We start from the raw sequence: 20,585 nt of genomic DNA, 5'->3' as shown, positions 1-20,585 counted from the left end.
TGACCCAGTCTTACATAAATCAGGGGTCGTTATGAAGTGTAAAAGTGTTGACACACTTCGGAGAATTTTGGCTTGGCATTCGAAAATGAACGGACCTCATTGTAAGGCTGCCGCCATAAAAGGGCGCACTAATTTATACCGGGTCACAAAAAAAAAATCTGAAGAGGATTCTGACATGCTAATTCGCAAGAGGTACTCACTTGACCCATTTTGGTAGGTAGAAGCAGAAAAAGAGAGTTGCCATATTCAGAAGGGAGTCACAAAAGTGTCGCGAAGAGCATTTCGATTGCCTTCCGAATTGAAAGCGCCACCCTAATCCGCGCGTTTGCTGTTGAGCATCGTTGTGGCGGGTTTTCCTTTTCCCCCGGCGATGTGTGGCCGCGTGTAGCCGCTGGTACGGTGCACCGCCAGTGCCTCCGCTGCATGCTTCTGCCTTCTCTATCTCCAGCTCCTCCAGTGACGCCAACCTTAGGGATTTATCCTTAGATCTATGAATTTTGGACCTCCTTTAGGGATTTTGCATCGGTTTGTTAAATCTAGGAAATTTTGTGATGCTACGGAAATCTGATATTACGCAGCCTGATTAAAAGCATTACTTATTTTTAAACTGAAACGGTGGTAAAAACGACAATTTTGGTTATTTCACGTTCTTTCTATTTAGGATGCAGTCTTTCTGTTCTGTTGGCCTCAGGGAAGCACACAGCAGTTCTGTAACGTCCGATTAATATATGGTTAATACTAGGGATTAAAAGTCTGTTTCGTAGGAGTTCGGCATGCTTGAACTCTCAGATCATGATTGCCTTGAGTGGCTGCTGCTCTGAAACAAAGATAAATTTCAACTTGTGGTTCACATAAACCTGCCAAGTTTACGCTCAAGGCATGCCGTCGGTGAGCAATATGGCTTAGAAAGCAACAGAATGAGAGTAGGTGATGAGTGGGAGAAAATTTCGAAACCGAGCTTTTGGAGGACTAGAGAAGAGGACAAAAATGAGTGTGGTGCATGGCGGCGTCACTCGTGAGGGAGCGGGAAGAATACGAAGGAGGTTGAAACGCTCGAGAAGCCAGGCACGTCGAGGCAGTGAGACAGCAGGAGAGAACAAGGGTTGTGACGGCTATCGGTCCTTTGCTGCACTGAACCTCTCACGGGTGGACTCAAGGCGAACTGTGACAAAGAGCAATGCTGGGCGACGACGGTGCAAGCGTCACCACCGAGACCCGCAAGCACGTTGGCAACTCTGGGGTCACCGAGCCAGGCAAGGTAAAGGCCTGCGGGACTGGCCTACCAGTGTTTCCAGGTGTGGCCAAGCACGCATCTGGCCAGCTACACTACAGTGAAGCGGTCGTCCCAGTGACTGTCGTGATAGCAGTACCACAACCTCAAGGTGACGCGGCGACACGTTGGGCCATCTCATCGACAGCGACGTGTGAGCGGCCCACGTGCAGTGGTGTGCTAAATAGCTGCGCTGTGTCAGTGTAGTGGGAACAGTGTACTGTAGCTAAGGAAGTGCGGGGACAATAGCGCTGCAAAGGATTTTAAGATAATTTATGGTATTGTAAACCCTTTTTGTTTGTGCGTCCATGTCGCATAAACGTTCTGTCGTTGTTTACGTCGCATCGCTTGTCGTTTGAGCACCTGGGTCCACACGAACCTGTCACATTTGGCAAACCTTGCCAGGATTGGCCAAAAACAACGGTAGCCAAAGTTCAAGCATAGAGGTAAGGCATGGATAACGACAACGTTGTAAGCATTGGAAAAGATCTGAGACTGATGCATGAGGAATTGAGGAGATAGGTGGAGCAGGAGCGTATACGATTACGTGACGAACATGCCGAAGAGTGAAATGCTCTGAAGAACAAAATGGCATTGAAACAGCAGTTACTCGAATAGGAACGTGAGGCAGCTCGTGAGAAAGCGGAGCAGCAACAAAAGCTACTAGAACAAGAGATGAAGGTTCTTGAGGTGAAACTTCGCCTTCAAGAAAGGGCCGCTAGTCCGCAGACAGCCTATGACGTAAATGCTGTGAGCAGGAATGCGCCCGTCGCGTCAAACGTGTGCAGTCCCCACAAGCTTATACTACCGTTCAATGATGGAAGAGACAACCTAGATGCATATCTGATATGCTTTGAACGTGTAGCCTTTAGCCAAGAATGGCCCCGAGAGAAGTGGGCGCTTTCGCTAAGTCTAGGCATGGCGGGGGAAGCTCTGTTATCGGACGCATGGACCCGACTGCTGCCTTAAATCACGACACGTTCAAGCTGGCACCCCTGCTATGGTTTCTGAACACAGTGGACGCGTACTGAGATAAATTCCTCAATGCGAGACACGAAGATAGAGAAACCGCCAAGCACTACGCATCGAGGCTGATGGGGTACTTCGATTATTGGTTGGAGCTCGCGGAGGTCGATAAAACCCTTCGGGCCTCGGAGAGCTAATGCATTCTGGGCAATTTATCAAGAGATATCATCCCCCCCCCCCCCTGGCCCCTTTAAAAGTTTTCTTGAAGAAAAGAAACTGCTGAAGCATTCAGGAACTCTCTCGAGCAGCCGACAATTTCGTCGAGGTTAGTCATTGCTGAACTTTGGTAGAGAAAACAGTCTGCCCAAGGCTCCAGTTTGAGAAAGCATGAGACGAAAACGAAACCTCGGGGAGACAATCACTGTTTTCTATGTGACAAGAAGGGGCATACGGCAGCCGAGTGTTGGACGCGAACTAAAGGGGTTTAAGGAGATTAAAGTGTAGCAGGGGAGAAAATGGGTCGGAACAGCGAGAAGTTCGTCACCCGAGGACAGGTCGAAAGTGAAGCGTCTTGCATGGTTGCAGTAGACCGCACACTGGAAGGATCACCAGGGGATGGAAAATTCTTTGTTCTCAAAGATAAAGAGAAGATTCCCGTCGTCAACACCACAGTCAGCAGCGGCGTTACATCGCAAGGAATCCAAAATATACCAGGGGTGGGATGGATTTTTAGACAATCGGCTGGTAAACATGCTGCGCGATACTGACTGCGACACAGTCGGCGTACGGCAGGCAATAGTGCCAGAAGAAAGGTTAACCGGCATCTATAGACCGGTCCTGTTACAGGATCGCATGGTGCGCCAGCTCCCGGAAGCTGTGGTTTTTGGACACACCATTCCTTAAAGGAGAGGTTTGTGCTTTGTGCATGAGATTCCCTGTAGGATGTGGTTGGGGGGGGGGGACCTCACCAGGGCAGCGCTGCTGAATACTTCGATAGCCAAACAAAGCAAGGCCGATAGTTCAAGCAGCTGCAGTGATGTTGAGCAAATTAAGCCCACGGCGTCTACAACACGTCGTGGTACACGGCACGAGGTACCCGCAATAAACTGATCACGGGCACATTGTCGCGAGTTTTAAATGACAGGGGGTTTATTTAAAAACACGGACAGTGGGACTCGTAGAAATGCTCTCAAAAGAAGGCCGCTAAGATTGTCGTCTTCTGTACTCGCCTGCGCTGCGCTCCTCGAGCAAATCCGCGATCTTCATTGTCATCGCTATCTCGCAGTTAGACGCAGCTATGCACGTGGCATTACCCTCCCGCCAGAGTGAGCGTCGTCCCGATGCTCACCAAGTAGAGATACGGCCAGCGGGTGCTTACATCACTCTGAGTGGTAAAGTTTCATACGTAACACGTACACTGTCTCAGGCAGATGCTGGCGGCGTTTCGAACAGGAAGAGGCGTCGGGCACGACTTCGTACATCACGTCGCCAAGACGGCGCAAAACCTCGTTGGGTCCAAAGTATCGGCGTAGGAGTTCTTCCGAGAGGCCTCGCCGTCGTACAGGAAACCAAACCCAGACTCTATCTCCTGGTTGATAAGCGACGAATCGATGGCGAAGCTTGTACAGTTGGGAGACAAGTTGCTGCTGGTTGATTATTGTGACGCGGGGAAGCAGCCTTGCTTCCTCGGCGCGCTCAGTGAAGTCTGCGGCGTCCGTCTCTGAATCATTGCAGTCGTAAGGCAGCATGGCGTCAAGCATTGTAGTAACTTCTCTGCTATGAATTAGTGCGAACGGTATCATTTTCGTTGTTTCCTGGCGTGCCGTATTATACGCGAATGTGATGTACGGCAATATTCGGTCCCAATTATTGTGTTCCACGTCGACGTACATGCAAAGCATGTCAGCGATTGTCTTGTTAAGTCGTTCTGTAAGCCCACTCGTTTGTAGGTGGTAAGCTGTCGTCTTCCTATGCGCTGTACCACTGAGCGTTAGCACAGTGCGCAAAAGCTCGACTGTAAACGCGGTACGTTTGTCTGTTATGGTGACAGCTGGAGCACCATGTCTCAGGACAATGTTCCCACTGAAGAACTGGGCCGCTTCCGCTGCAGTGCCACTCGCAATTGCCTTGGTCTCTACGTATCGGGTGAGGTAGTCCGTCGCCACTATAACCCAATTGTGGCCGCTGTATGATGCTGGGAATGGGCCCAGCAGATCCTTTCCGATTTGAGAAAACGGAGTTTCTGGCACGGGCACGGGATGTAATAGCCCAGTGGGTTTGAAAGGTGGTATCTGGCGCCGCTGACAGTCAATGCATGTTCGGACGTAATTTTTAACCTCTGCCGCAATTCTTGGCCAATAATATTTTTTTGACACGTGTCAGTGTTCTTGTGAAACCGAGGTGGCCCGCAGTGGCTTCGTCAAGGCAAGTTTGTAAAATTTCCCTAAGGAGAGCTTCAGGAACTACCAGCACATAGCTTCTACCTGTTGATGAGAAATTCTTTTTGTACAAAATTCCATCCCGTAAACAGACTCACGATAAGTTCTTCGAAAACACTGTAGGTGCATAGGCGGCTCGTCTGTTCAAGAATTCTATGAGTGAGCTGAGCTCCCGATCATCTTGTTGTTGCCAAAAAATAATAGCCGCATCAACAACTCCTAAAAAAACCTGTGAGTTCATCATCCTCTGTAGCCGATGATTCAATTGGTGACCTTGACAAACAGTCGGCGTCTAAGTGTTACCTTCCGGACTTGTAAACTAACGGCCATGTCGTACTCTTCGAGCCGTAAGCTCCATCGTGCTAAACGTCCAGATGGGTCTTTCATGTTGGTCAACCAACACAGAGAGTGATGATCGCTTACGAATTGGAAAGCGCGGCCATATAAGTATGGGCGAAACTTCGCAACTGCCCAAATGACAACCAGACACTCATTGTCCGTCGTTGAGTAGTTGGACTGGGCACGAGTCAACGTTCTGCTAGCGTAGGCAACTTGTCTCTCCACACCATCTTGGCATTGGACAAGAATAGCACCTAGGCCCACATTGCTGGCGTCTGTATGGATGGCTGTTGGTGCATTCTTGTCGAAGTGAGCGATGACCGGTAGGAGTTTGTAGACGCTGTTGCAGCTCGTTGAATGAAGCGTCTTGCTCTTCACTCCTTACAAACGCAACGTCTTCCCTTGTAAGGCAGGGGAGTGGAGAGGTGATGTGTGAAAAGTCTGCTATAAATCACCGGTAGTAGAGGCAGAGACCCAGAAAGCGCCTAACCATTTTCTTGTCAACAGGCCTTGCGAACCTTGCGACGGCTACAGTTTTATCTGCGTCAGGCCTCAGACCTTCGCGACTGAACACGTGTCCCAGAAACTGGAGTTCAAAGCTGAAGTGACATTTTTCCGCTTTTAGTGTGAGTTTAGCGGACCGTAAGGCTTGAAGGACTGGCAATAGCCGCTTTAGATGTTCTTCAACCATGGCCAAAAAAAAAAACAATCACGCCGTCGAGGTACACAAGGCATGTTTTCCATTTCAGGCCGGACAGAATGGTATCCATTAGTCTCTGAAACGTGGCTGGGGCTGAGCATAGACCGAAAAGGAGAACTTTGAATTCATAAAGCCCGTCTGGCGCCACGAAAGCGGCTTTTTCTCGGTCACGCTCATCTACTTCGATTTACCAGTATCTACTTTTGAGGTCCATTGACGACAAGTAGCACGCATGCCGTGGCTTGTCTAAAGAGTCATCGATCTTTAGTAACGGAACGTCTTTTTTGTAACGTGGTTCAGCTTACGATAATCAATGCAGAAACGCAAGCAGTCATCTTTCTTTCTCACGAGCACCACTGGTCATGCACAAGGACTCGTTGAGGGTTGGATAACACTATCCTCCAGCATATTCTTGACTTGCTGCTGGATTACCTCATGTTCTTTCTAAGCGACGCGATATAGGTTTTGTCGGATCGGTCTGGCTGTGTCTTCCGTAATGATGCGATGCTTAGTCAGAGGTGTTGGCCCACTCGGAATGTCGGTGAGAAGCAGTCCTTGAACTGGTTGAGCAGCTCCACAAGACGGCATCTTTCAGTCAGTGTTAGACTCGGATCGATATCGACTGGTGGTGTATGCGGAGGTGATTGGGCTATGGCTTCTCCTTGCATAAGAAGACAGTCGTGAGAGTACTCTAGCTCCTGGAGGTACGCCACAGCCATGCCTTTATCGATGTGCCGGCGCTAATTCATGAAATTGGTCAGAAGCACTTCTGCGTGCCCATCCACTAAGCTGACGATGCCACGAGAGATGGAAATGCTTTGGCGAAAAAGAAAGGCAGTGATGCGTTCGGCCGTGGCGTCTCCATTACAGTACTCGCCGCAACACACGGAAACAAGACTACATGACAGTGGTGGCACGCAGACGTCGTCGTCGACCACACACGTAACACTTTCGGTTCTTGGTCTGGATCATGGGTTCCAGGCTTGCCAGGGGCGAATGTAATCACACCATCACGTATGTTGACCCTAGCACCGTACTCTCTTGAGAAGTCCATTCCCAGTATCATAGGTTTGCAGCACTCGGGTAGGGTCAGAAATGTGGCTACAAAAGCCGCATTCTCAATCGTGAGTCTTGCTGTACATTTTCCCGTAGGTGTCATTATCTGGCCTCCTGCATTTCGGATATAAGGGCCCGTCCATACCATCCTGACTTTCTCGAGTTTATCTGCCAGTCGTTCACTCATTATGAAAACGTGTGCACCCGTGTCGACTAAGGCCATCACTTCAGCGCCATCAATTGCCACAGCGAGGTCGGCTGTTAGTTTTTGTCGGTGGTGTCTCCATCGTCGTCTCTCACGTGTTTCGGCAGCAGTGGGGGATTTCCGGCAATTCGGCAGCTTGCAACCATCCCCCCAGAGGTCGCTGCTTTCAGTTTCCCCTCCATGGGCTGAGAGACCGACCTCTGACGGCGTCAGCAAAACTACGGCGGCTTGGTGAAGCAAAACAAGCCGGGGATGGTGAGTGTGTCCGGAAGGTAGCAGAGGCTTCCCGCCAGCCAGTGTCATCGTCGATGGGGGCACGGCTTTCGTCGAACTGTTGGCGCGTAGCGGTAGGCGCACTCCCGCGGTATTCAGCTCGGCGATGTGGGGAAAAATAGTAAATGTGCACTGGCTTTCCACAGTTGTAGCAGAGTGGTGCTGTGATTACATCTGCGATGACGTTCAATGTTATAACATAATCGAGTCAGTGTACGTAACGGTGGGAACAATGAGTGGTAGCTCTATAGCTTAAGCCATTGCTGATGCCAACGTAGACGGTGCCCGCGCCCGTTGGTGTCGTTCAAGCGCTCGTATTCACGTGTGTTTAACTGATTATTTAAGGACAGGTTACCTTTGTAAATCCCGCGGTCAATAATAATTGACGGCGTGCCCTTTACTGCCAGAGGAGGGGTATGGTTGTAGAAATATGCCAGTGCTTTACTCCAAAAACAAACTTTGAAAAGCTTTCTAAAAAATGATTTGATACGTGCAAGCCAGTGACTATTGCAGGTCTGTAGCCACAACTTCTTTCGGTGGGATGGGGCAGGGGAGGGGAGGCATTTGTTGAAGGCCTTGAAACTTTCGTACTTTCATGATTTATTATTGGCAAAACACCTTGTTTCATGCGAATGTGCCAGTTTACTGCGCCAGTTTGAATTAGGTGCTATGTCGTGAGCCCACTTTATGTCTGTGCAAATAACTTATTGTAGATGTTTTACCCATTCTAATTTTGGTATCTCATTCCCCGTTCTTCTTTTCAGGTCCCCTTAATGGCAAAGCTCTGATGCCATGGGTCGTGCGTCCGCGATGTATGTAGTAGTCGTAGTTGTAGGTGGCCACCTCTCGTTTAGTCTTTGAAATGTCCACTAGATGGCGGTACTTCTATATGATGAATATATGATGAAAAGATGCGAGATGGTGGTACTTTGGGTGTACACTAGATGTACAGACGAGCGAACGCACGCACGGACGGATTCACGGACGAACGGACAGAGAGGCAAGCAGATAGATGGACTGGCGGAAAGTTAGATGCATGGACGGAAGCAAGGATGAACGAACGGACGGAAGCGCGGATGGACGATGGGCGCTTCGCTACACTCATCATCATTCAGTCCGTGGATATACCGCGATTTTTTTTGATGGCTGCTCACGCTGAACAGGAGCGACTACATAGCAAGCCAAAAGCTTGATTCCTTCAGTCGTACAACTTTTTTATTTATTCGTAATCATAAGGAATGTTGAAACATAATGCTGATATCTACAATTTATTTTGCGCGACTTGACACTATGCACATCACACAGATTTTTATTGGCTATACTCATAGAAACATGTAAATGAGAATACCCTAATTTTAATTCGCAGTTCACCTTATCACGCTTTTTGTATTACTCTGCTGAAAATTTTTCTTTAGAAGCGCGGTAATAAAATAGTGTTATATTTGTACTACATTTTTTTGTATTTGTTGGGCACAACTGTAAGTACTAGTGTAGTTACGTGAAAGGAATACTTCACTTTTTCCAGCAGTAGTCGCGTAGAGTAGAGCATGGATAAATTGAGTAGCTTATAATAGCCGCATAGAGTTGCTTGACCTACGTAGGAGCGTCAACGGTGTGAGTCGACTGGCTCCTGTATAGAAGTGGTAGTGTGATGCTTCGCAAAAGAGTCCTTTCACGACGATAGTTATAGCGCGAGAACAAAACGACGACACAGGGACGTTTTGTTCTCGCGCTATAACTATCGTCATGCCATACCAACTAGCCCAAGCTGCCACACTTCTAAGTCCTTTCACGCTTCGAAAAAAGGACAGGGGACTCTCCTAGAGAACGCACTCTCTCAGTAGGCGTTCTGAAGTCCCTTGTCTCTATCTCTATTTCTAAGTGAGTCGCAGACGTGGCAAGTCAAAACCACTGGAAAAGACTCAAGTATACTCTTTTTTTACAGTGCACAGAGAGACCAATCGCAACGCTTGAGGCACAAAAAGCGAGTACAACAATGATGTGCTAACCACCTAATCGCGATCAGTGGCTTCTTGGGCCCCATTGTGATGGTGGCAAAGCTGTACTTCGGGATTCTATTCATTAGAAGTGAGCCCCCTTGCCTCGTGAAATGTACGCTTCGGACGTCTATATATTGCCACCTAGAGTTGTGAGCCGGCAAGCCCTAGCGAGCCGAAAAGGGCAAAGAAAACGAAGAAGTGTTTGTTATCGCTTCGTTTAAAGATACACGATCGTGTCTTCCTGCCCCGCTCTTCCTGTATTGTCCTCACGGCTCTTGGTGCATGACAAACTGGTGGAAGTGCTGGGTAATCTATGCACCGTACCCCTCCACATATCAAGAACTCAAGCGTCGTACCGGTGGTCACTCCTGTGCACCTAACCAGCAGAAGATTCCGAGGGCAATCTTCTGATTTTGGAGTGCTTGCAAACAAAATGGCAGCTCCGACCAGCCCTACTGATACCAACCCAAATGGTACGAACGGCACAACGCCGCTTCATTGCACCTTACTCACACCACGAACGCTAAATGCCTTTCATGGCACTGCACTTGAGGATGTCAAATATTGGCTCTTTCATTACGAGTTCGTTGCCGTGAACAAGCAGTGGGACGATGCAGACAAACTGCGGCACGTCTATTTCAGTCTTTTGGACGGCGCACGTGTATGGTATGAGAACCTGGCGGGTATTCTTACATAGTGAGAACACTTCAAACGACTTCTTGGAACATATGCCAGCCCTGACCGACGGGAGAGAGCTGAGCGCGATCTGCTGTCCCGCATACAACTGCCGAATGAAGGGGTTGCAATGTATGTCGAGGACATGACGCATCTTTTCCACCGAGCTGACCCCGGCATGCCAGAAGAAAAGGAGGTACGGTACCTCATGCGCTGGGTGAAAGAGCAGCTTTTCGGTGGGCTTGTGCGCAGTCCTTCCAAGACTGTGTCAAAATTTCTCAGAGAAGCCGTCACCGTCGAAAGCACTCTTAGGCAACGAGCCCCGTCATACGAACGGCACATCAACGCTTCAACTACGGACTACTTAAGAGCTTTCGGTGGCCAAAAGGACTTCTTCCGAGAGCTCATACGTTCAGTCATCCGTGAAGAACTCCAGAAGCTGTCAGTGCCCTCGCAGCCCACTATCTCCTCGTTGTCCAGCGTAGTCCGAGATGAAGTATAGCATGCCTTAAGAGAACCTCCTTTTATGCGGGATTATCAACCACCCAGCGACTTCCCCCGCATGTCGCATGTTCAAGCTTTGCGGCGACCTGTTTCACCCGCAATCCCGCATCCCACTGTGGCCCCAGCCATGCTGCAGATGGTCCAAGCGGCGCCATATTACAGCGCATTTCGCTTGATTTCGCGGAAATCAGACGTCTGGTGTGCGCCAGATTGACGTTCTCTCTGCTTCCACTGTGGCGAAGCTGGGCATGTGTTCCGACGCTGTTCTTACCGACCACTTGGACTACGCGGATTTTTGACGAACTCACCGCCACCCAGGTTCGGTCAGCGGCCCCCTGAAATTGAAGAGTATGTGGCTCAGCAGCGCGGAACTTCGTCGTCCTTGCACCAGTCAAGCTCCCCGTCACCGCGGCGATTTTCTCCTAATCGCCGTACCTATTCGAGCGTGGCGCAGGGTCGGTCACCCAGTCCTTGCCAGAAAAATTAACCACAGCGACCTTTGGGGGTGAGGCCGCTCATACTGGACAAGCTCAAGGCCTCCTACCGACGCTTCCGCAAGCTGACGATACCTCGACAACAACGACACCAGCTGGTTCCGCAAATATTTCATTAGACATTCTAGTGCTGCTCGACGGTCGCGAAGTCAGTGCTTTATTTGACACGGGTGCGGATTTTTCTATAATAAACGATAAACAGGCTTCTCTCCTGAAGAAAGTCACGATGCCTTGGAATCTCAGGCCAATTCGTACTGCTGACGGGCCCATCGTCACGCCACTCAGCGTTTGCACAGCACGAATACAGATTCGTGGTTCTACCTTTGTTGTCAGCGTGAGCGTTCTCCGTCAGTGTTCTCGAGACCTGATCATTGGCATGGACTTCCTGAGGGAGCATGGTGCTACCATCGACATTCGACAACACCTTGTCACGTTTTCAACAAAAAGCGCCACACCAGAGCATAATCCCAGCCATGATCGAGTATGTCAGCGTGTAATTGATGGTACTGTGATGATAACACCACGCTCAACTGTTATGGGTCAAGTGGCGTGTAACTAATCAGCACATGGTGAAATGGTAGTGGAGAGCATTCGATCCCTACTCTTTTCCCAAGATGTCTGCGTAGCACGAAGCCTGGTAGACCTCCAGGCTGGCTACTGCGAGGTTCTTGTTACGAACTTCAGCTACGAGCGCCGACACCTTTTCACTGGTACTGTCATCGCCTATGCCTACCCAGTAACCAATGTGACTGAGTGTTTTGCTTTCGAGGTGACTGATAATGCCGATGCACCTCTCCGGTGTGTCGACATAAGCCCAACGCTTTCTGGCGAAAACGAACGAAGGTTTAACGACCTGTTGATAGAATTCCACGCCTGTTTTGCACGTTCATCGAGAATCCGTCAGACATTGATTGTCAAACACCGTATTATCACCTACGGCGACGTGCACCCTATACGACAACAGCCTTACCGAGTTTCAAGAAACGAACGACGCGTGATTCAAAAGCAAGTGAAGAAAATGCTTCAAGACGGTGTAATACAGCCATCAAGCAGCCCTTGGTCATCGCCAGTGGTCCTTGTAAAGAAGGATGGTACACTTCGCTTTTGTGTCAATTATAGGAAGCTGAATAACGTCACAAAGAAAGACGTGTACCCGTTGCCTCGAGTGGATGATTCTCTTGACAGGCTGAGACGAGCAAAGTACTTTACCTCAATCGACTTGAAAAGTGGTTACTGGCAAATTGAAGTTGATGAACGTGACCACAAAAACACTATTTTCGTAACTCCTGACAATCTGTATGAATTCCGAGTGCTCCCATTCCGTCTCTGTTCCGCTCCGGCCTCATTCCAAAGAATGATGGATACCGTTCTCGCTGACCTCAAGTGGGAAAGTTGCCTCGTCTATCTAGATGATGTCGTTGTCTTTTCAAGAACATTTGACGAGCACCTTCATCGCCTTCAGAGTGTTCATGAAGCTATACGATCCGCTGACCATACCCCCAAACCTGAGAAGTGCCATTTCGGCTACAAAGAACTGAAGTTCTTGGATCACGTTGTGAGCGCTGCAGGCGTTCGGCCCGATCCCGAGAAGACTGCCGCTGTGGCCGCATTTCCAGCTCCGACAGACACGAAAAGTCTTCGACGATTTCTGGGGCTCTGCGCATACTATCGCCGCTTTATCGAAAACTTATCTAAGATTGCGGAGCCACTCATCAGACTTACGTGTGACGACACCCCATTTCTGTGGACTGACGAACAAGCGACTGCCTTTGCGGAACTGCAACATCGATTGTCTTCCCTTCCTGTGCTTGGTTATTTCGATGAGGACGCTGACACAGAGGTGGGCACTGACGCAAGCAACATTGGTCTCGGAACTATGTTGGTGCAAACACAAGATGGGACCGAACGTGTGATTGCCTACGCAAGCCGCACTTTATCACGTGCCGAAACCAACTATTCAACGTCAGAGAAGGAATGTACCGCGGTAATATGGGCCGATTACAAAGTTTACGCCTTATTTCTATGGGCGCTCATTTAGAGTTGTGACTGATCACCACGCTTTATGTTACTTGGCTAACCTCTGAGACCCCTATGGGTGATTAGCACGATGGAGTCTGCGGCTTCAGGAGTTTGATGTCACCGTCGTATACAAGTCGGGTAGAAAGCATGAAGACGCCGACACGCTATCACGAGCACTTCTGGAATCCGACCATACAGCTGTAGAAGACGACAGTGCCTTCCTGGGGACTCTCAGTGGGGTGGACCTCCTCAGTAAGCAACGAGCGGACCCCGATTTAAGGCTCATCATCGATCATTTAAAGGGCAGCACCGCGTCTGTTCCTCGTTCACTTTCCCGTACGCGGCCGTCATTTTGCTTACGACACGACATATTATACAAGAAAAACACTGGTGCCGGTAGCAGATCTTATCTTCTAGTTGTTCCTCAAGACCTTCGATATGATATCTTATTAGCCGGCCACGATGAGCTGACATCCGGCCATCTGGGATACTCATGGACGCTCGACCGGGTACGACAGCTATATTTCTGGCCAAAACTCGCAGCTTGTGTCAAACGTTACGTGAAAGGATGCCGCGAATGTCAGCGTCGCAAGTCACCACCTGTAAAACCTGCAGGCCTCCTACAACCCAACGACCCACCGCGTACGCCGTTTGACCAAGTTGGAATGGACCTCCTTGGACCGTTTCCTTTATCTCGCTCTGGAAACAAGTGGATCATTGTCGCAACTGATTACTTGACTCGTTACGCTGAAACGAAGCCACTGCCACGTGGTACAGCATCTGAAGTCGCCCAGTTTTTCATGCACCGCATAGTGCTTCGTCACGGCGCCCCGTCATTCATCATCACTGACCGAGGGACAGCGTTTACGGCAAAACTGTTGGACGACATCTTTAAGCTCAGTTACACGAACCACCGTAAGACAACCGCATACCACCCCCAGAGTAACGGCTTGACAGAAAGGCTAAACAAAACACTGGCTGACATGATTTCAATGTACGTGGATGTGCAGCATAAAACGTGGGACGAGATCCTGCCGTACATAACGTTTGCGTATAACACCGCAACCCAGAAAACGACAAGATTTGCACCCTTCCGCCTCGGTATACGGTCGAGACGTGCAAACCATGCTAGACGCCATGATTCATTGTGACATCGACCAGCAAGAGCTGCTAACTCCCGATGTCGAGGATTACATTCAGCGTGCAGAGGAAGCATGTCAACTAGCTCGCGTGCACACAAAATCACAGCAATGTAGACTCCCGAAGGTACAACATCCACCATCGACCAGTTACCTATCAACCTGGCGACCAAGTGTGGGTTTGGTCTCCTGTTAGACGGCGAAGTCTCAGAGAGAAGCTCCTGAGCAAGTACTTCGGACCCTACAAAATATTACCGTGGTTGAACGTGGTCAACTACGAAGTCATTCCAGACAAAGACTCGGCAACGACTCCGCGCCACTCACCACGAACAGAGATTGTGCATGTAGTTTGCTCAAAACCTTATTTTACGCAGTAATACTCGTTTTATTGTGCCAGGACAGCAAACATTTTCTTTTTTTAGTTGTCCGTAGGGCCTCGAACGAACTTTGAACTGTATTAATGTTTTTTATGACCAACCACAGACATTTGTTTTGCACCTGCATGTGCCCTGTGCACTATGTGTATCGTTTCTTCTTTTCTTTTTATTCCGTTATGGGCCCTGCTGTCCCCTTGTGTATGAGCATCGAGTCAATGCTCTAATGGAAGGGGGAATAATGCCACCTAGAGTTGTGAGCCGGCAAGCCCTAGCGAGCCGAAAAGGGCAAAGAGAATGAAGAAGAAGTGTGTGTTAGCGCTTCGTTTAAAGATACACGCTCGTGTCTTTCTGCCCCGCTCTTCCTGTCTTGTCTTCACGGCTCTTGGCGCGTGACAATATATATGTTGACGCGCTCATGTACTGCAAAGGTTCGACCTAGTTTCTGGCAGTGTTCTTCTCGTCGCAAGTACTTTATGTTCCCTATGGCTCAAGTGCCTTTTTAGGATCTCGTGCATGCCGCCGGCAGCTAGCAACAAAAAGGCACCCAAGTCGTGGAAGGACCTAAGCGTAATGTAAGCGAGTGGTGCCGCATACAGTGGCGCCGATCTGGTGCCTGCGACAGTTGCGTTTGACCAGGCATCTATTAATCATTCCAGTTATCTCCGGGGCTATCGGTATGTAATTTTATTGCTATTCATTTCAACAGCCACAGTACCAATAACGATTGTGATTCAATAAACAATACACGTATACATTCAGCGATACATTCTTCTTGCACATGCTCAGCCTGTCCTCGCCACTACTGCCTGGATTGACTCGGTTCGTAGTTGTGTACATGGCATAACCATCGAGCGTTTGATGGAATGACTCTCCATTGCCAACGGATTGCTAACGACAAAACAAAGCTTGTTCGGCGTATACCAACATCGATATGAAACCCCTGCTAAGTGCGAACAAGGCACTTGTATCCTGGACGTTGTTTCATATATTCACACTGCATTATTCAATCAGCATTTATTAAACAGCTTATGTTCTTTTCGGTGTGGTTTTCTGGGCGTAAAACCTATATATATATGGGTGCACATGTCGCAATTTCTACTTCAAGAAAACTAGGACGACGCTTAAGCTTTGCTTTCAATACGAGAACGCGACCGCGTAATCAGGCTCCATGTGTGTCGCTTCATCAGTTGCTAGCGCGGCTTCGGTTCTCGGTGGATGCTTCAAATATGCATAAAAAAAATGAGCGTTATCACGCGCAACATCCGCCGTATCAAACTAATTTAGAATGCCTAGTGCACGTATAAGATGCCCAGTTCGTCAAATTTCTTCCTTTTGGGAATTGGGGAACAGTCTACTACACATCGGTAAGGCAAATGGGAACCGACGCAGCTGCGCCACGCCGCGGTGGTCTAGTGAGTAAGGTACTCGGCTGCTGACCCGCAGGTCGCGGGATCGAATACCGGCTGCAGCGGCTGCATCTCCAATGGAGGCGGCAATGCTGCAGGCCCGTGTGCTCCGATTTGGGTGCACGTTATGAACCCCAGGTGGTCGCAATTTCCGGAGCCCTCCACTATGGCATCTCTCATAATAATATGGTTGTTTAGGGACGTTAAACCCCACATATAAGTCATCGACCTACGCAGCTGTTTACTTTGTCAGAGCGTGTTGTAATGAGCGGAATTCTAAAACACCCACTCATTGCGCAATTCTTATGTGTTGACGCATGGCGTGATTGTAAGCTCGTGCTACGCAGCACTATATGCGTTAGGAAGACTCATCTGAATACAAATCTGCATATATTGTTAGCGAATCAATTTCATTCATTTACCTGACTGGTGGAAGGCCAGCTGCTTGCTAGCACGTAAAAGCTTCGGGTTCAATTTGCACTTGAACTTAAGTTCAAGTTTTTGCTCACAAGTTTGCCCCAAGTTTTTGCTCACAACAACGCAGACGCTGACAATAGAATTTCAGCGAAACAAGCTCTTTAACCCTAGAGAGTTAATTATCTGAGGTGCACAATTCCGACTGCGCATTTGAAGAGTGACGTAGACAGTGCCATATGCATGTTGCCCTTCTAATAGACGAGCACAGAAGTTTCAGTTAGACTTATTTGTAGCATGGCTCGTGACCTCTAAAAAGTTTCTTTAGGATAGTTTGTTTACATACTTTCAATCCACTTATAACTTGCATCTACATTTATTTCTACACGTTGTTCATATAAGTATATAAATGACTCATAACATATAATTCGTAAAAGATATGTAGGGTGACATGAACAATAAATTTCTTAGTTCATTTGGCCTCAAGATTATTGAGCACTATATTTTGTCAAAAAATTCAAAAATAACGTTCATGTAACAAGTTACAGTTTTCGTAATGTAGTTGTAGTGAGTTCTTTTTCATTTAGGTAACTTTTAACGAAAACTCGTTCCAAAGTTGGGAAGGAACACGGAACGAGCTTTTGTTGCTGTGTTAGAAGAACGTGTATAACACTGCTCCCAAGTTACATACTTGAGATCACGTTTAGTCAAACGAAGAACTTGTGAGGCAGGCATAAGAAAAGAAAACAAGAAAGGCAGAAAATAGAGCATTCCTCTGTGGCCTATGCATCGCAAACACAACTGCTCGTGTTTTTGTATCTTAAAAGCACTGCAAAGTGCGTGTTTCTCTCCACAATGACTGCTGCACAATGTTAGCTTCAATTTTTCGGAGGCTTTTCGTCGGCGTTCGCAGGGCCAGCCCTGTTGTGCGTCGTGCTGACACCTGGACGGCTACCCAGTGGAGCCACCGACCCCAGTTGGGTGTCGTGGAAGAAGCTACCGGAGCCTAATATCTGTGACTACCTTGTCCTGGACATTGAAGCCAACACCGACGGGTCATACAACGGTGGGTCAGTCATCCATTGACTGCCAAAGCTTCGTGAGCACTTTTTCAGCATCGGTGCCCTGGCAGCAGAGGTTTTGAATTTTATGAATGCAATAGTTGAAAGTATTTGGGGGAGTATTAGCCAACGATGGGGATGCTGGAACCTATAGATTAGCTTCTGCAGCTGCAGAGCCCAATTTTCAGGCTAGTGCCTCAAATGTTTCAGGGCCATGTGAGGTACACAAAACCGTATTAGAAAACGTGGTAAGCGTTAATGCATGATTTATTTTGAAACTAAATGTGTCAACGTATTTTGTGTTTTTCTTAGCAGTGCCAGCACATCACGCAATGATAGTTTAAAACGTAAGCGGGTCCAATAGTATTGTGGCATTGGTGGATCATGACCATAAAGACCAATGTGGTGTGCTAAATACAAATATGCTGTGTCAGGTAAATTAAAATACTCAAATTATCCTTCTGCGAACTTAACACCTATTGTCCTACATTTATTATAAAGAAGTGCGTCAGCTGCAAGGGGAAAAAAGACGGGAAGGAATGCGTCTATTGAATAAATAGTAATTTTATATTCTTGCTGGGTGATTCTGAGACAGTGCATAAATGTTTGGGAATCTGTTTTCATAATCATGTTTTATTGCAGCGCTTTCACCCACCCTTTATTAGTCATGTATCAACGAAATCAAACTTCGCGGTATACGCAAAAATAAAAAAAAAATAAATCGATGACCTGCTTCTCACACTGGCTGGCATTTGTTCCCTGGTTCACGAGGCTAAATGTATGAAGTTGTCAGTGTTGGAAACTACGTTTTCTCGTCGACCATTATCGTTGGAAGCCTGTATAGTCATGATCCTGCATTTTTAAGAGAGTCTGCAACACAGTTTTTATTAAAAACAAACAAAAAAAACGGTGCGGTACTCGATTCGTAAGGTAGCAAGTCCGGCAGTGAGGTCACTCGAATATTAATGGGTAAAACGTTTTAGGGCTTCTCCAATAAACGACGAAACAGCCACAACTGAGAAAAAGTGAGGTAAAACCTTGCGCAAAGGTTTCCGAGAAAGATGATTAGGCAAAATGGGCACGGCCGCTTCATTGCTCCTTCTGTGCGCACGCCTATGCAGGTAAGGGTGCTTTGATCGAAGACATAATGTCAATAAATTTGGTAGATGCCACGTACTTTGGGGATCAACGTTTTGCGCCGCATGCATGCCGACGCAAAGTGATTGTATTTCAATTACTAAAACATTACGAAATGATGATAAATATACGTACAAATACTGTAAGCACAGACATGTCTTGAGCAGTCGCACATATTTTACAGAACCAGTTGTTTATACTCGTGTGACATAAATCACCTTCAGTGGATGGCAATTGACTACAATTGACGTTGACCCAACATGATGACTATCATTGGGGTACATATGTAATGTTACTGAAATTGGATAGTCAGCATTGCAAACGCGATCAACGTTTCACCAACATTACGCCTGAATAGTGTATTTTTCCAAAGCAGTATCGAAACGTGCTGTGGCTCCCTGGTAGCATACTTAACTGTCATGCAGAATGCCCGGATTTAATTCCTGTTGGGGAACTCACATTTGTTTTTTTTTTCATTCGTCGGGCCAACACTACCGATGTCAGCTTTTTTTTAATGCTCTCGCGTTAAAATTACCCATTCATGTTTTTGGCGTTCCTGGTTAGACAAACTGTCTATCACCTGTAGCATGTACTCGCATACGTAGGCCGCTTGTTATATAGGTACGCAAATACGTAGATAGACGCTAAGAGTGCCGCAGCACGCAAGGAAATGCTTCGCATTTCAAGCATGTAGTTTAACACGAAAGTGTTTTGTGCCGGGGTCACAATGATTTCAGTAAGTACTTCCATCGTAGAAATGACGTCGAAAAAATCAACATGATCAGCAGACAAAAAGGTTCCGTCAATGCTTGTCGAACTCATGACCTCTCAGTCAGCGATGACAGTTGCCGGAATGCTATCAACTGCGCCATAGTATCATTTTTTTATATATTGCCCAGCATGGACACATTTTTCTACCGCAGGGCTCCCGGCAGGGAGTTGATATTACAAAACTTTCATTTTCACAAGAGGATCGATCACGGACGGCACATCTTGGCCATAATCCAATTTCAGAAATGCTTCGCATGATTCGCTCAGAGGCTCAGTAAAATTGAAATTTACTGGTTGAATATTTGCAGAGCAGTTCCATACAACAATGTGGTTTCTCCAAATGGTACGAGGGCTAAGGAGAAAAAAAAATGTGTGAGAAGGTATACAGCCTGATCCCACAGTTAAACAACGAATGCTATGTGGTGTTAGCAGTATTTATTTTTTAGGAATTATCTGTAATATATGTCGAAGTAAAACCGCACACAGCAGTCCAGAAAGCCAGGTTCTCTAAATTCACGTTTTCTACGATGTAAATAATCAGTACCCCATAGTAGATTCTCCCATTTATCCGCTATACACGTTTAACCAGGTTCAATGACTGGTATGTATTTTAAAAAAGAACGTTTTAAGTCCTCTTGGGGCCACCATTCGTTTCTCAGTGTTTAGGACATAATTTTCCTGCACTGCGCTGTATAATGCCCAGTACAGAGGATCTTAATGTCTATCGTATCAAATATTCATTAGAAAAGTGGAAGTTTAAAAATCTAAGTACCATCACAATCTCCACGCAAGAATTTCCCGGTAGCTTAATAACCACTTTCTCTCATTCAGACAGCAAAGTCGGGAAAGACATGGCTGAATCGTATTCGAATAATTATTCTCAAGAAAGCAATCGTCGTGTCATGCAAAAACAAAAATCAAGAGACAAACTGCTTTGAAAATAAATTCCGCATTTTTAGTAACCCCCTGACTCAACTTGCGAGCAAAGTTGTTTCTGCTTGTCCTTTTATAATCTGACTTCCACACAAAAACAGCAAATACTTTATAGAAGCTCTTCAAGTTCAATATTGAGCAGCATATAACTTGCACGAGATAAACCAGTTTACTCGCCCATGAAGATCCTGCAAATGGCCGCGCGTGCGAAAATTGAAAGGTCCCACCCTTCCCAATTGTGACCTTCACTACAAAGCATGAAACTGTGGCGCAGTGATACACCACAGTCTCGTGATTTGTAGTCTTTAGAAAGACGTCTTTTGTATCTACCACTGCCCTCTTGCAGTACTCTTGTTAAAGTGCATAAATGCATTATGGCCGTGACATCGACGATTCGTTCTTTCAATG

General features: G+C 47.4%; 1 protein-coding gene across 4 annotated transcripts in view; it reads left to right on the top strand.

Annotated features, from left to right (window-relative positions):
* Positions 1-20,585, top strand: part of LOC142817997 (uncharacterized) — an 88,526-nt gene that overhangs the window by 12,040 nt on the left and 55,901 nt on the right. For all 4 annotated transcript variants that reach the window (XM_075896139.1, XM_075896137.1, XM_075896140.1 and 1 more), the window contains one exon: positions 17,189-17,341. In XM_075896139.1, coding sequence (XP_075752254.1) covers positions 17,189-17,341 — 153 coding nt within the window. The remainder of the gene's footprint in view (positions 1-17,188; positions 17,342-20,585) is intronic.

This window comes from Rhipicephalus microplus, chromosome 5 (assembly GCF_043290135.1).
Source record: "Rhipicephalus microplus isolate Deutch F79 chromosome 5, USDA_Rmic, whole genome shotgun sequence".
Classification (NCBI taxonomy): domain Eukaryota; kingdom Metazoa; phylum Arthropoda; class Arachnida; order Ixodida; family Ixodidae; genus Rhipicephalus; species Rhipicephalus microplus.
Note: the sequence above shows the minus strand (reverse complement) of the source record. Positions and strands in the feature narration are given on the sequence as shown.